Genomic DNA, 17,291 nt, shown 5'->3' on the forward strand with positions numbered 1-17,291 from the left:
CATTTAAGTCACTAATTTTCTCTTTACCCCATCCCCTACCCATAATTCTCATGAGGAAACAACCAAGGAATAATCCTGAAAACCGAAACATGGGTCCAGGCTCTGGCTCTGAAGGGTAGCTTACTGTGCAGGCAAGGATACATGCAGATCTAACCTCCTCTTTGGGTTCAGATCCAATATGATTGGTTGCTGTTCTTGATTCCATGTGTGATACAATATAGTAATGGAGCTAATGATTACTACATAGTAATGGTACTATAGGGGTAAGTGGAAAGAATGTGGGTATATAGAGAAAGATTCCATAAGTCTGGGAGCTACGGCAGTGATTGTGGAAATGATGGGATTAAAGAAATGAGGATGAGGGATGGAGATAAGGGATGCAGTTGAGAAACAGGAAAAAAAGGATAGAAATCAGAATGAAGGATGAGGGACAAGGGATAGGAAATAGAGGTGGGTTTAGGCATATGGGATGGAAATAAGGATAAGAATGAGACTGATATATGAGGATGAGGGGTGGAAATTCAGATGACTATCAAAGAAGACAATGACTGATGGGTTTAAGGAAGGAAACTCCTTTCTCCTTTATTCTTCCCTTAAAGTTCGTACCTTGAACCACAAGCCGACCTTGGGCTGTACGTCGTACCCTTGTGCCAGGCCTATTGGCAGCACAGACATAGACTCCCGAGTGCTGGACAGTGACATCAGAGATGATGAGGTTCCCTGTCCCCAGTACCTGAATCCCCTCCACTCCAATGGGACGGCCATCTAGAGAGGAGATGGGAATGGAAGTGGGCAGAATGAGACATGGGCGGGGCAGGGAAGGGAAAAGTCAGAGAGATATTGAGAGAAGAAATAGAGGTATCAACTCCCTGAGGGAGGAGACCTCAAGCTTATCTCACAATTCTCCCCCACCCATTTCCCAAAGAACAGTGAGACCCTGACTTTTTGATTTCTCCTCAGGCTGGAGGATGAAAGAAACAGCATGACAGATTATTAAGAATACTAAATCACATATTAAGAGCCCTAGTTCTAATGCCATCTTAATCACTGACAAACTTTGTGATTTTAGGCAAGGTGTGCCCTATCTTGGTACCTCAGTTTCCCCCTCTGTAAATTGAGAAGTCTAGGCTAGACAGTCTCTAAGGTCTCTTCCAATTCTAACATAAAGGGATTCTCTCATCGGCATCTTGCAGCAACAACAGTGGGGGTTGGGTGGGGTGGGGGAGGAGGATGGGGTGGCAGCAGCTCTGCCACTGGTTGTCCTAATGGTCACTTAGCTTGTTAGGATTTCTTTGTCCAGCTCCTTGCCCTGGGACCTGAGCACTCCCCCTCCCCAGGAGCGGATTAGTACAGTCATAATACACATGGACAGCTCCCCATTCAGTCTCTGAAGTGGTGAAATTTACTCTATTATCCATCCCCCCACCCCAGTTACCAATTACTTGGCTGCTACAATGTGGCACAGTCTCCTTCATGAATACCTATCTACCCTCCCCCAACCCCTCCCACCTCCTTTTTCCCTTTCTCAGGGATGCTGGTGGCCTACAGTCACCCTTTCTTCCCTCTCTCCTTCAGTAACTTGAGGGTTCAAGCAGTGGCACTGGGGGAAGTGAATCCTAGTGGAGGTGGGGAGAGGGAGCTGGGGACAACCAGGGATTAGGAGGCTGGGACTAGAGGCTTAAGGGTTGGAGATTAGAGGGGGCTGGTGAGGGTTCAGAGTAGGACAGAGGCTCTAGGCAGAGACTGGGAGGCGAGGATGATAGTCCTATAGGGTTAGCAGAGATTAAAATCTGGCTAGGCTAAGCAACCAAGGTCTGGGAACAGGGCTAGACTGAGGGTCTGAAAATAGAGAGTTGTGCATCCTGGGGGCCAAGTACAGATAGTGCTCTGGGAATCGGATGCCGTTGGGATGGAGGAATGGTAAGGGGTGGGGCTAAGGTTAGCCATGGGATAGGATAGAATGGAAACCAAACAGTATAGCCTTTGCTCCCAGGACCAGAGGATTCAATGGCTACCCCAACCACCCACATCCCGTCAGACAGGGTCAAGTTGTTGGCCCACCACCCGTACAGAGCAGAACTTCACAGAAAATAAATAAGATTTGGAATCTCCGAGTAATTGGGCAAAACCAGGCACTCCAGGGTGTAGGGGATGGGCGGGGGGAGAGGATGGGGCTCACCAAGGCGGCTCCAAGACACGATGGGGCGGGGGTTGCCTGTGGCAACACACTCCAACACAGCTGTCTGGTGCACAGTCAGGGTCAGGTTCTCAGGCCCCACGAGGATTGTGGGCTCCTTGTAGACACTGGAGCCGGAGCCTGGGAAGACACCACCACGTCCTCCCTCTTCACTTAGCTAAGAGTCAGAGTAGGAATCACACCATCCCTGGACCCAAACTCGACAACTCAGCATGCACAAGCAACAGAGAAGGAGGTAAAACAAAATTCTCTAGCCTGGAACTCCAAAAGACCCATCCCATAGTCTAGCACTCAGGGAAAATGTAGCCACCAACCATCGGAAGACTGTCTCAGAATGAACTCCCCTATCCCCAGACAGCTGAATGATGGAGAAGATATTTGAGTCAAACCCCTTGACTCCTCAGGCCATTCTGAAGTTAGAGATACCTAGGGCATTCCAGGGACACTCAGAAAGTTTGAGCGTCTCCTGTCTCAGTCCAGGATGACCCAAAGTCTGACTTCAAAGTCACCTGAATCTGTCTAGGCCTACAGTCCTAGATTTGTAAAGCACTTTACATGTTACTTCATTTTATCCCCATAGCAGTTCCATGTGACAGCTGCTAAGATAAGGAACCTAAGACTGAGAAAGGCTAAGTGACTTGCCCAAGGTCACAAAGTAAATATTTGAGGCAGGATTTGAGGTCAGAATTTCCTGACTCTAAGAATCTATTCACTCCACCATTTAGCTGCCCAAGTTTTATTATGTTGTATCCTGCCTCACAGGCAATTATCATATCACAGGCAAAAATATATTAATTATTATTAAACAATACAATATCATTGTAGTCTCATCCCATTGAGTCAAGCTGGTAATGAGAAGATGGGCTTCCTCTAGCTAAAGTAGAAACTCTCTGAGAGCAGGGACTATATCTTCTCTTTCTCAAGAATCCTCCACAGAAAGTAGGACTATACTCTTTGATAAGTAGGTGCTCAGTTTGTACCTATTAACTACAGCAATGATTATCAAATCTTTGGATTCCCTATAACACTTTTAAAAATGATTGAGGACCCCAAAGAGCTTGTTTTTATGAGTTATATCTATTAATAGTAAGTGTGTCAGAAATGAGAACAACTTAGTATTGTTATGAAAATGGTTTTGACCTTGAGAACCCCCTGAAAGCATCTTGGGAACTCCCAGGAATCCCTAGACCACTCTTGGAGAACCACTGAATTAGAGGATAGTTAGCAGCAAATGAATTAGTGAATGAGAGGAAACAGGGAATAGTCAATAAGAGAATCATCTCAGCAGAGAGGCTGGGAACTGCTACAGCCAGGTTGTTAGAAAGGTCACTGGATTGGCTCTTTTTGCCTAATTATTTATCTTGGTTATAAGGGAGGATTCAATCGATAAATGGAAGTAGCTCCATGTATGTCCAAAAGTGGTGACGTGAAAAGGAACCCATAAGAATTTTGTAAAAAAACAAGATGTTAGAGTTCTGGCTATTAAAATTCTAATAATTATCGTAATTAATAGGAGAGTGGTGGGTGAGAAGGGATAAGGGTAATTACCCAGGGGCCAGGGAAATCCTTGATAAGGACAGAGGAAAAGGCAAGATCTCTCACCTGAAACGGTGAGGCTTGCTCCCCGGCTGACTCGGACACTGGCGATGTTGGAGGCCACACAGTGAAAGATGCCGCTGTCTTCAGCCCGAAGCCCTGTGATCTGTAGGACACCCTTGGGCAGCAGAGTATACCTGCCAGAGTCAGAGACAGAGACACACAGTCCATCACAGTCACAGATGCAAAGTCTCAGGCAGGAAGCCAATCACAGCCAGAGGCAGACCTGCGAAGACATACTCTAGATCCACAAGACAGTCATGGCATTTTACAACTCAACAAGGTCAGAGAGAGAGAAAGGTCTCATGCATGCAAAAAAGAAAAAATTTACAACAGGAAGGAAAATGGCTTCCCATTGATTGGGGAATGGCCAAACAAGTCATTATACACGAATGTAATGTAATATTAGACATAGGGACTGGCCTAAGGAACCCCCAGGTGAGGAAAGTCCTTCTACCAATGCTGCCACCCCAGTCCTTCCACAAAGAGTCAAACTGGGGCTCTGAGAAACGAAGGGGTTTGGCCAAGGATCCACAGTTAGTAAACGCCAGAGTCAGGTTGGAACTTCTTTCTCTGACTCTAGATTCGCACACATTCCAATATACCACAAGACTTTTTGCCTTCTTCAAACCCTTAAGCCATTTTGTATCTACCTCTTTTTTGCATTTATCATGGAACCTAGGGCCTCCTACTTCAAGTTCAGTCTTCTTTTCACTATAATTAGATACTAACCAAGGTCCCAGAAGCATCTTGTCTGCACCCCACTTTCTGCAGTCTCCTTTCGCACCCTTAATGCAACTCATAACCTTGGAGAGTTGCCTAGAGGACTGAAAGGTTAAATTCCCCTAATCTCCTGTTGTACAGGATCACACAGCCAGTATATGTCAGGACTTGAACTCAGATCCTCTGGGCTTCACGGTCACTTCTCTATCCATTTCATCATGCTACCTCTCAATGGAATATTATGGCACCATAAAATAATGAATATGAGTAAATCAGAGAAACTTGGAAATTTGAACCGATGTTAAGTGAAGTAAGAAGAGACAGAACAATTTATATGATGACCATAATACTGGAAAAGAAAACCATCCTCTACGACTTCTGGTCTCTGATCAATAATAGTGACTACTGGGGTGCAGAGAGCCAATGGGTACAGAATGAGGCATCCATTTTTAGATACGATCAATGTATTGATTTGCTTTGTTTGTGATTCATTGTAACCATTGATGATCATATTATTATAGGGGAAAGAATCATTGGGAAGTAACAGTGATATTTTAAAAAGATATCAATAAAACATTTTTTAAAAGAAATCTGTAGATAAAAGGATCCACAGATATCTAGTCCAACATATCCATAGATATCTAGTCTCTCTACCCATCCACCACTTCAAAAATGAAACTGCACCCCAGACAAATGAAATGGTCCCATAGTTGACAGCGGAGCTAAGCTTCCTAGCTCCCTGGTTGATGCTAATTCCATGACAGCCCAGTCACATCCACAGTAACATTTGCCAATGTCCTCTTGCACCCAGCTACCTAGTCACCTCTTCAGCACAGACAGCCACCTTCACAGTCATTTATGTCTCCAACAGCTACCTGTGACCACCATTGATCTTCATTAGTTTCTCTCCCACAAGCAGTTATTCACTCACCTGTCATTCCTCGTGTCAATGGGGATATGATTCTTCTCCCATAGTATGAGGGGCTTAGGAAGCCCATGGATCTGGCACTGGAACCTGGCCACTCCACCCTCCTCACCCACTGTGGCCTGTGGGTGCACATGAAAATCTGACATGGCTGGCAGGAGACAAGAGGGGAAGGGAGGGAAGTAGGGGTCAGGAAGGGCATCAAAGATTTGACTCAGAGGAGGCCATGGGAAGAGTTCTGGGGTGACATTCCTCCAGAAACTTCTAATTGCAGTTCTTGCACTTAAAGGTGTGTGCAAAGATAATGGTAATGTAAATGAAAAGAAAAATCAAAAAAGAAACATTGTAAAACTACAAAGTACGAGACCGTCCCCAACAAACAGATCAGAAAAGATATTTTCCTTATTCTATGAAAGCTACATATATTTTCAGATTTTTTTGGTGTATTGATTGACTTTTTACTGATCTTTCAGTCCTCTCTCTCTTTTTTTAAATCCCCTGCTATATGTGATAGATCTCTGGGAGGGAAAGGAGGGTTATGAGGGGAAAATTTAAGGCATGTAAAAACAAAAGATATTGCGTATCCTAAATGTCAGTTACACGTAGTGTTGTCTCTCTCTACAGAATATAAGTTCTTTGAGGGCAGGCCTGTTTCATTTTTTTCTTTGTATCGCCAGAGATTTGTTCAGTGCCTGGCATACAGTACTCAATTAATAAATGCTTGTTGATCAATTGATTAGTTGGCTGGTTGGACAATCATGCCATCCTTGTATCTCTTCTGAGGTTTCCTACCTCTGAGTCGTGGTGCATATGTTTCCATACTTTCAATTCAATCTCCTTCTTCCAACTCCAATAATATTTATTCCTTGAAATGCTATCAATCCATCATGCATCCCAAAACATCACTTCATGGAAGTCTTCATTCTCACCTCCCCACAACTGGAAAAGGATTATTGGCAGTTGTGTGACCTTGGGCAAGTCACTTAACCCCAATGTGCCTTGCCTTCCTCCCTCCCAAAAAAAGCCTTATTGGTCTTGGACCTCAAAGGGACCTCAGATCTAATCTAGAGGGTATTAACTTAGGGTCCCTGGATAGATTTAAAGGGGTCTGTGAATTGGATGGGGGAGGCTACATCTTTATTTCCACATAACTGTCTTCCTTCATGTGCTATAAATTTCACATTTTTTGTGACCAGGGATCCATAGATTTCAGCAGACTTCCAAAGGGGTCCATGATACAACAAAGGTTAAGAACCCCTGATTTAATCCAACGCCCTCATTTTACACGAGAAAAAAAACACAACCTGGTACTTGGAGAAGTGAAGGGGCTTGGCCAAGGTCGTGCAGGTATTAAGTAATGGGATAGGGACCTGACCCTCTGTCATCTGACTCCAAATTCAGCATTCATCCCTATGAGCATTATATCTCTTGCCTTCCTCAAATCCCTACCTAATAGCAATTTGTATCTACCTCTTTTCTACACTTATCATGGACAAAAAGCTGGAGCCCGGGGCATCCCACTTCCAGTTCAGTCTTGGTTTTAATATAACTAGATGTTAACCAAGCATCCCATCTGCACCCCACTTTTTGCAGTCTCCTGTTGTACCCTCGGTTCTGGAACAGGGGCCCTACCCCAATGAGACCCTTTCTTAGAGCAAGGAAGGAGGATTGGGATTTAATCATGAAAGTGACAGACAAGTGGATGGTGAGGATTCTCAGACCCCCCAATCTACATTTCAATGAGTCATAAATATTCAGAACTCTCCCCTCCACCCCCACCCCCACCACCTTTGGGGGGATCTAAATTAACCCTTTGAACTCCGCATCCAGGGGAATGTGCACAGGGATAGCTGACTGAGGGTCCCCCCGCTCCAAAAAATAGAAAGTCCTTGTCAATGCTTTAGCCTTTTAAAATTGTATCATACCTCACACAAAGCCATTGGGGAGTGAGGGGTGGGGGAGGTGGCCAAGAGGCTTCAACTGCTACAGAATCTCTATTTCATTAATATCCATTTTGCTTCGAGTGCTGTGAGCCCAACTCGCCATCTGTCCTCCCAGGCAGCCTGGGCCCCTCCTTTCTGCCGCAGGCACTCCATCAACGGGGACAGTTGTTTCTCGCTCCCTTAAGGTGCCTCTTCCCCCTCCCCTTATTCCCCTCAGTTAGGGAGAAGGGAAGCTTGGAAAAGGAGTCCGGTACCACCTCTGGCCCTCACCTCCCAAGGCCACCTCCTTTGGCCCTGGCCCCTCAGCTGCCCCGTGCCCTCCACTGTCCTTTGCTGAAAGCAGAATCTGTCACAGAATCATAATCACAGAATTAGGGCTCACTGAGTCCAATCCACTCATTCTCCCGATAAGGAAACTGAGGTCTAGAGAGATCAAGTGACCTGCTCAGGAGCATACAGCTAGAAAATAGTAAGGATCTAAACCCTGTATGACAACTTCTGATCTGACTCTGAGCCTGCACTGCTCCCATCCCCACAGCAACACAATACATTTTGATTCCTACTATGTACCAGGCACGGTGCTAAGTGACACAGATGGCATAGATATAAAGACCAAAAAGAAAAAAGAAACAATCCCTACCCTCAAATGGCTTATATTCTACTGCTAACGTCCTTGCCGTTCATATATTGTTCAATATCAAAACGTTGTGAAAAATCCCTCAGACCCATTCCTCTTTTTCCCACAACCTTCAGAGTGTCTGTGAATATGTGATTATGTACCCACACACATGAGCCTCCATGAATATACAAACATATACGAGCAGCAATGTGCTGGTGAGTGTTTAACAACCAGCTCTCCACTACTCCCCCTTCCAAAATGTACACTTTTAAGTTGACTCTGCATTATTAACATTTTCTCTTATTAGACCAGGGGTGGGGAATTTGCTGCCTCAAGGCCACAGTGGCCCTCTAGGTCCTCAAGCGAAGCCCTTTGACTGAATCCAGACTTCAGAGAACAAATCCCCTTAATAAAAGAATTTGTTCTATAAAACTTGGACTTAGTCAAAAGGCTGCCCCTGAAGACCTAGAAGGCCACATGTGGCCTCGAGGCCTCAGGTTCCTGACCCCTGGTCTAGATGAACAACAAAACAATAAGTTAAGCCCAGATCTGCAGCATTTGTTCATTTCAGAGGTTGAGAGGTAGTCTGAGGTGGTTCCAGCACACTCTGGTAATGTCTATGGACATGTGTGTGTGTCTGAACGTGTCTGTGTATGTACACACCATGAATGTGTGTATCTGAATATGTCTGTGTATGTATGCACACACACACACACACACACACACATATAAGTATTCATATATAGGAACCTGCCTTTATACTTGTATGTATATATTCATGAATGCCTGTGTCTCTATCTAATTTGTGTCTGTGTATGTTAGTCTGTGCAGGTATGTGTATGTAGAGATGCATGAGATTTAGAGCTGAGAAGGACCCTGGAGGTCATCTATTCCAATTCCCTCATTTTACAGGAAAGGAAATTGAGGTTCATACAAGTTAAGTGACTTGCTTGAGCTAACACAGGCAATAAAGTGGCAGCACTTTATTGTGCCACAGACTCAAAAACCAATACATGTTCCACTAGAACACACTTTTTATGTGTGAAGAGTTGGTAACCTGTAGTGAAAACAAGCATTGGAACTGGTCTCAAAGGATCTAGGTTCGAGTCCTGCCTGATTGCCTCTTCAGCTGACTTTAGTATTCTAAGCCTCTAATAATTGTATATTCTAATGGGCTTCTGTGTGTTCTTAGGCCAGCCAGTTGAGGATTCAGGGCACAGTGACCAAGTCTGACCCCAGGGACAGTTTCTAGTTCAGTTCCTTTGGGCACAGGGAAATTAGGGCTCTAGGGTGATATCTCCTCCTCTACACCGAGTCCTTCAGTTCGTGAGAAGAAATGAGAAAAGGAAAATATCCATTCAACTAGCAAAACTAGATTTTCCTTGACGCTAAAGAAGAGATATAAAACCCTTCAGCCCTTCCCCCTACTCCTTTGCAGAAAGTGGGGGAATCCATAGGTATAAACCATTGCACAGAATGTCAGGTTTTTTCCCATGTACAGACCAGTTTTTCTGAATTTTTCTTTGTTAGTTGTAAAAAAATATTTTTTGTTATAGGAGATAACTGTCTGGGAGGAAGACTGAAAGGAAACTAGGAAATCTTGGTGCTATAAAAACAAAAAGGATCAATAAAAATATTTTTTAAAAGTTGAAACTAGACTTCACACACATACATACACACACACACACACACACGCACACACCTTACCATAGTCTTAAGTACTTTCTCATTCATCCACCTTCACTCAGATCACCTCCCAGCTCAGTATCAATGCTTGTCATTCGCCCTAAAATTGGGGTCAAGAGCACATGATGATGCCCACAAAAGGACACTAAAGCTAATTCTGACCAGTCATTGGATGTCTCCTCCCTTTGCAGAAATGGACTGCCACTACTTCTAATTCTCTTCGTAGAGAATCAGGGCTCTTTTTCCTGGGCACAGAGAACATGACCCTAATATATTTCCTATACTTGTCTCACAGTCTATAGCTAAACTGAGGAGGAGGTAGGGTTGGGAGACCTGGGTTCCACAAGCCCCTTCCCTCATTGTGTTATCAAAGCCATCATGACGGCTTAAAAGGTTTTGGCTTCAACCACTGTACCAGGAGGGTTAGAAGGGCAAATGAAATTGGGAAAGGAAGAGAAAATTAGGGGCTTTTCCACCAAATGCCAGCCCTAACAAGCAGTGGAAGACTTACTGGACATCCCAAGTCTGGGCTCCCATCCCCAAACCCTAGCCTCTAGAACAAAGGGGTCATCCTCTTTGGTGCCATAGATTTGTGGCCCAGAGTAATGTTTTTGAGTAACTGAAAGAAATACTAAATGTCCATCAGAATATAGTGGAAATAAACGTAATTTTTTTCCCCATCCAAGTGCACACACTCCCTTAGATCTATCCATAGAATCCCTGACCCCCAGTTAAAAACACTGCTTTAGAGAAGCAGAGAAACTTCATAGCTCCTGACTCCCTAACAGTGAGGACCAGATGTGGCCCCAGGGCCCTGCTTCAACTAGGGAGCTGGGAGGGAGGGGTGCTGCATAGAACCAGGGGGTGAGGTGGGGGAGGGGGAACGAGCCCTTTCTCCCCTCCATACTCCAGCTGGTGAGGAGCCTGTGCTGCCTCTACCCCAAGGACCCTAGGGAGGAACTAATGCAGTTGCCTCCTCATTAAAGGGCTTAATCCTTTTGTGTTTCCCTCCTCCTCTCCCTAGAGACTTACCAGCCAAAGGCAAAGCTAAATTGTTACCGAAGAGAAAGGACTGGTGGAAGGCTAAGGCAAGGAGAGAGTGAATTCTGTTTTAGGGAGCACTGGAGATAGGGAAAATGTCTCCCCAGCTAGTACTGACATCCTTATGGTCATTCCCCTCTGCTGCCTCCCTCCCCACCACCCTCCATTACTCTAAAGTCATGGAGTATATTTGAAATAGAATTTAGGAATCACACCGTGTTAGAGCTGGAAGCAACTTTAGAAATGATCAAATCTGATGCTTCCTTCAGAGGTAAAATGACCTGCCCAGGGTCACAAAACTGGTTAGTGTCTCTGAAACTCTGAAACAGAGCTTTCCATTAGAATCAGGACCTGTTTTCCTTTGTCTCCTCAGCTAAAATCAATATTTGTTCATTGGTTAATGTCTGTAAATCCCTTGAATTGCCCCCTAATATATATGCATATATATAATTTATATAAATATGTGATATATAAGTGTATATATCTGATTATACATACACAGTATAAAGGTGTATTAACATATTATGTGTATATATTCGATTCTATATACTCTAACGCATGTACATATACATATACACAGCAGAATGATGTCTATCCTATATATGCCAGTATATGATATTTAATAATATATACATAAATAAAATATACTTCAAAGTGAGGCTTTACTCTCCCCTCCCCCATCTTAATCATGTCAAAAGGATTGGAGCTGGACAGTATGGCATTTCATGGGTACTGGGAACTCCTGATAAGAAAAGTATTTCATCTGTCCTGATGAGAAAAGGCCAGTGGGTACTTCATAGTCTTAAAGAGTTGCTCAGGGCACTGCGAGATTAAATGATGGGCCCAGGGTCACATACCCACTGGGTATCAGAGACAAGATTTGAACATTGAGCCTTCTGGCTCCGAGGTTAATTTTTGAATCTGCCACAGTATGTTTTCTCAGCATTTACTTCAATACCCAGAAAAATACCCAGTTCTGCCTAAGAGCAATATAAATTTCAGGTGGTGACTACCAAGACATTTTGGACATGCAACTCATATCCAGTCATGCAAAGAAAGCTTCCTCCCAGAAGACCCTAGCAGCTTGAACTAACACTAGCCCTCCAAGGTGATGTAATTCAGCATGGGGAGGGAATTCAGAGAAGTGGAAGCAATGTGTCTGAAGCCATCACCACCCCCTCCCCCAATTCACCCTGGTTTGAGCTAACAAGAGAGGTGTTTATTAGTGCAAAGCACTGCAGGTGATGTGTGGGCTCCAGAGACCAGGCTCCATCTGCCTAGGGAAATGGTTCTTCTCCCTACACCTGCTCTGCCCGTAAGCACAACCTGTGGAGAAACTGGCTGACCACTCCTTGCACATGTTTGAGGGGCTGAGAAGGAAGAAATCATCCTGGGCCTATGTGAAGATGTTGTCTTTCCCACTAAACTCCCCAGCCCCTGTTCCACCAAGGAATGAATGAATGAGCCCCTACTATGTGCAAACCACTATACAAAAGCAGAATCCTTGCTCTCAAGGAATTTACGTTATAAATGTTGCTCAGTCATGTCTGACTCTTTCGTGACTCCATTTGGTGTATTCTTGGCAAAGATACTAGTCATTTGCCATTTCCTTCTCATTTTACAGATGAAGAAACAGAGGCAAGCTGGGCTAAGTGACTTGCCCAGGGTCACACGGCTAGAAAGCATCTGAGGCCAGATTTGAACTACAGTCCTCTCGATTCCAGGCCCCCACTTACCCCTCACTGCCCCTTCACATTATAAAAGAGAGACAAAATATATAGGACAACAGTTTGTAAACATTTCCCCTATTTCTTATCCAGACTTGCCAAAGTTAATTGAAGCCTCTGGGAATCTTCCAAGGTACTTCCCAACTTCCAGGCAGAATTTTTCTCTCAGGAATAATAAAATTCTTCTCTCTAGTAGCTCCAGTTCTCCCCACTGGTGTTCCAGAATGGGAACATATCTGGTTGGTAAGCCTGTTCTTGTCTCTGGTTGGTCTCTGGGTTAGGTTGTAAATTCACTGGGAGCAGGGACTGTTTCATTCTTTGCACTTGTATCCCCAGGGCCTAGCACAGTGCCTGTCCCCTACTATGGCTTAAGAATACTCATTGATTGATTAATTGATACTGTCCTGGAGGTATAAGCTAAGGTACAAACTCAATCCAGTGATAAGAATCTGGAAGGCCCATCTTACTGTCAGCTACAAACATTTTCCTAAATCATATGCTCATAGGATCATCAGATTTAAAGCTAGGAGGAACCTCAGTTGCCTTATACTCTACTGCATTCTAGTGGTCCTGGAACCAGAGGATATGAGTTCAAATTTCAACCCTGCCTGTGTGACTTAGGCAGAGTCAATCTCCTTTTCTGGGGTACTTGTAAAATGAAGGGACTGAATTAGAGAACCTCTGAAATCTCTTCCAGCCCTAAATCTGGGGTCCTCTCCTCTCCTTCTAGCTCTCCCATTTAATTTTTATTATTAATGCTTTTGCTTCCTTTCCTTATCCTGTGAACCTTCCTTTGTAATAAAGGTTTTAAGGCGGGGAGCATTTTCCAACTAAACAACACATCAACCAAGTCTGACAGTTTATGCCACATTCAACACCCATTATCCCCAGTCTCTACAAAGAAGGGAGGGAGGTACATTTTCTCATCTCTGTGCCTTCATTTTATAGAGGTAGAAGCTCAGAGACACCCTAGGGAGATGTTCCCACAGGACTGTACGGTGACTTGAGGCCCAGGCACAGTATCTGAGACCCAAGAAACTCAGGAGAAAAGCAGCTCTTTGAAAAGATGGGGAATATTCGTCTTTTCCCCAATCTGTGCCTACCTGTATTGGAGCTTCTAGGTTCTGTACCCTGGGCTGAAAGTGATTAGCTAATGTGCTAATGGTCAGCCACCATTAGGGACGCGCGCGCGCGCGCGCGCGCGCGCGCACACACACACACACACACACACACACACATATACATACCCTTTAAGGAACCTATCACAGCAATACAGCCCTTCTCCCTCTGCCTGCTCTCAAAGGCAATCAAAGTGTCTGAGAGCAGAAAGCAGTCAGAGGACCTGGTTTCAAATACTGCCTCTTAGCTTAGGCAAGTCACTGAACTTCTCTGGGCCTCAGTTTCCTTGTTTGCAAAATGAGGGGGCTGAACCTCTAAGGTCTCTTCAGCTCTAGATGTGTGATGTGGAGGCATGAGACTCCTGCTACTGTGAAAGGTTGGGGAGAGGCTGTGGGAGGTTTTCCTGAATCCTCCCTCCAGAACTGAATACTAAGGATGGATGCTGGTCATTGAAGTCTATGGATCAGAAAAACTGGTAGGATGGAGACCCTGAAGGGAGGAGGAGGACAAGGAGGAATGAAACATTTACTCCCAGTAAGTTTAGAGATAAAACTTCCCTCCTTCCCAGCTGCCCCTCTTACCACTGGGCTCCAAACTTCATGGCACAGATCAGGGAAGGGGGGAGGGGTCAGCTTTTGAGCAAGGCAATCCAGAGAAGGAGGAAGGAAACAAAAATGGTACGGCAGGAAATGACTCCCTGATACCCTCTATAAATCACCTGGGGAGGGGGAGGAGGGAGGTCTACCGGGAGACCAAAGGCAGCTCAGGAAGGGGAGGGAAGGGCTTTCCTCTGAGTCCACCGGACTTGGCTTATGTCTTGCCTGGTCCTGATTAGAGAGGATGAAAGAGGGGGAGAGAAGATTCTAAAGAGGTGAGGGGTGGGAGAGGAAGCAGGGAGGAGGATGGTATAGAACAGGGCTGGTGAAATGAAGCTTCCTGATTAATACAACCAAATTTGGGCCTCCAGACCTTCTCCAACATTGTGGCCACCAGCCACAAAGATGCCCTGTTATGAACCTCTGATAACGCATGCTTATTTTTATCTGAAATTCAGCAAAACATGGGTCAAAATCAGTAACTTTCTCCTCCCCCCAATATCACACAGATGTGCTGTAAAAGCCCAAAAGAAGGAGATGGGACTGAGACAAGCCCCTGGCACATAGCCTCCCTCCAAAAGGGCCCACACCATATTTAAATTATTTTACCAAGTTCGCCCTTAATAGGTTCATTTCCGACAGACAGGCTCCATGCTAACACAGGATACAGTAGTCTTTCTTGTCTTTTGGAGACAGAATCTGTAGCTATAAATCCTGTCTCTGATACTATGTATCAGTCACTGTGCTAAGAACTAGGGATACAAGAAGAGACAAAAGACAGTTCTTGCCTTCAATGAACTCACATTCTAAACAAATGCAAACAAATATGTACGAAACAAGCTGAATATAGAACAAATAAGAAATAGTCAATACAGGGAAGGCAGTAGAATTAAAGGGGGCTGGGGAAGGCTTCCAGTAAAAGATAGGATTTTAGGTGAGACTTGAAGGAAGCCAAGGTATGACCTCTAGCACATCATTTAACCCTTCTGTGCTTTAGTTTCCTCCTCTGTAAAATGAGGAGGGTGGCCTAGATAACCATGAAAGTCTCTTCCATCTCTAAATTTATGATTTCTCTCACTTCTCAACAAGTTACGACCCCTTCCACCCAGGTCTAGTAAATAGAGCCTCATAAATCCAGACTATCCAGTCACTCTCCAAGCCCATCTCCACTCCTGCCTCACTGGCCAGGAAGACCCAACTTCAGACCTTGTTCCTATACTCACTTCTCTCCAACCACCCCCAACAAATTTTTAAAATTAATATCCTTTGTTAAAATTATTGCTCTCGACTCTGACACATGGAACCTTCCCTTAGACCAAAGAAAAACAGCTCATCAGAACCTGCCCCACACTTTTCTGCAGAGAGGAGAAGTGTTTCCTCCTGTTTTCCAGAAAGATTCCTCACTGCAGCTATTCAGAATTCAACTACTTTTTAGTGTCTTGCATTACTTTTCAATCTGTGTTCATTTCTAGTCAGCCACACCGGATCCTAGAATATTGACTAGGAAGTAACTTCAGAGATCAAAAAAGGAGTCCAACTTCCGGATTTTTGTAGATAAAAGAAAACATAATCTGCCCACCCATCACACAGCTAGGAAGGGGCAGAGACTCATGCCCTTCTGGCCCTTCTCCTCCGGGGATCTGGAGCCTCTACAGATGATAGGTGGGTGGGGGAATGGAGGGGGAGAGGAGCAAGCACATCATAAATCAAAGTCAGCCCTACCACTGAGCCTTGTCAGCTTCTTACCCCTTTGGTATGGGCCTTTTAAGAGGCCCCAGTAAACACACTCTTCATAGGAAGAAGCCAGGTCCAGTAATTGGGGCCTTGATTTCTCCAGTAAAATGTTTACAAAGCCCATAAACTCATGCCTTTATTGGTCCTGGTTCATTCCCTGGACTGGAAGTAGCTCTCCGAGGTGTAATTAAAGCACCTGCTGTTGGCCAACTACATCTAGCTCTGCTCTCCAGCCCAGTCCCCAGCTAGAGACCTCACCACCAGGGATATCAGGTGTTGGTGTCCCTGCACAGCTGTGGGGCAGGAGCCGCTGCCCCCATAATCACACCAATGAAACTTCTCACATCCGTACAGTGCTTCTCACCTTTCAGAAGGCCCTCTTTTTAGTCTTTAAAACACCATGGGAAGCAGACTTTATAGGAATTATCATCCCATCTGACAGATGAGAAAACTGCCATGCTAGAGGAAATTTTGAAAGTTAGCAACAGAGTCAACAGAGATCTCTGGAGTCCTGGACCAGAACCCTGCCACACAGTGATGGTCTCTCCAGCTTCTCTACCAGCTGTGTGGCTGGACATGGGCTTTCATCAGGGAGCAGTTCTTACCCAGCCCAGCTGTGGCAGAGCAGGGAAGGTCAGGGGATGGGGTGAAGAGCCCCCTCAGAAAAAGAATAACAACAAAGTGAAGGCTTGGGTTTAGATTCTAACCCCGAAATAGCAGCTCTGAGTGGAGGTGGGGCCTTGGGGGGGGGGGGAGTAGCTGGGGGGGGGGAGATTCTTCGGATTTACAAATAGAATAAAGGATTCACAACAGGCCCCACTCAGCCTTGCTCAAAGAAATGATTTATTTATCTGGGGCCTTTGCCTGGATGACCCTGCCCTGGGGAGCCTCGGAATCCTCTTTGTCTGCCCCTGGGCCTCCTCACCTCCCGCTCTCAGACCCCAGCCCCTGAATCCTACCCCCTCCTGCTCTCATCAGCTCCCACCCCCTACTCGGTCCCTGGGCCCCATTTCTTACACAAAAGCCAACTTTGTCTTTAAAGTGAGCAGCCATAAATCCACGCTTCTTCTGTCCTCTGCCTCCTAAAACAGGGAACAGAAAGGGAGGGAGGAAAGGGGGAAGGGAGGAAGGTTCTCTGCTCCATCAGCTGCCCATTGGCCAGTCCAGGGTGAGGGAGGCAGGTTGCCTTATGGCCTCATCTTGGCTTTAGATGGACAACAAAATGCACGAAGCAGCTGTCGGGGAGACACAATATGGGGTTCTCCATCTGGCTCTGGACTAGGTTTGTTATAACATAGAGGGAATGAAAGCCTCCAGTCTTTGGCCAATATTCTTTAATCTCCATAAAAAGAAAGCCATTCCCCAGCACCACAATAATTCTCCTT

The 17,291-nt window shown here is 45.2% G+C and overlaps 1 protein-coding gene across 2 annotated transcripts in view; it reads right to left on the minus strand.

Annotated features, from left to right (window-relative positions):
- IGDCC3 (immunoglobulin superfamily DCC subclass member 3) overlaps positions 1–17,291 on the minus strand; it is a 66,781-nt gene that overhangs the window by 10,017 nt on the left and 39,473 nt on the right. The window contains exons 1-5 of one of the 2 annotated variants that reach the window (XM_072614202.1): positions 14,158–14,289; positions 5,448–5,592; positions 3,800–3,930; positions 2,180–2,317; positions 607–765 (exon numbers count right to left, since the gene is read on the minus strand). In XM_072614202.1, coding sequence (XP_072470303.1) covers positions 607–765; positions 2,180–2,317; positions 3,800–3,930; positions 5,448–5,590 — 571 coding nt within the window. In that variant the 5' untranslated portion in view covers positions 5,591–5,592; positions 14,158–14,289. Of the gene's footprint in view, positions 1–606; positions 766–2,179; positions 2,318–3,799; positions 3,931–5,447; positions 5,593–14,157; positions 14,290–17,291 lie in introns of those variants that run through there. The other variant, XM_072614193.1, reaches the window with a different exon arrangement.

The sequence above is a fragment of the Notamacropus eugenii genome, chromosome 1 (genome assembly GCF_028372415.1).
Source record: "Notamacropus eugenii isolate mMacEug1 chromosome 1, mMacEug1.pri_v2, whole genome shotgun sequence".
Lineage (NCBI taxonomy): Eukaryota > Metazoa > Chordata > Mammalia > Diprotodontia > Macropodidae > Notamacropus > Notamacropus eugenii.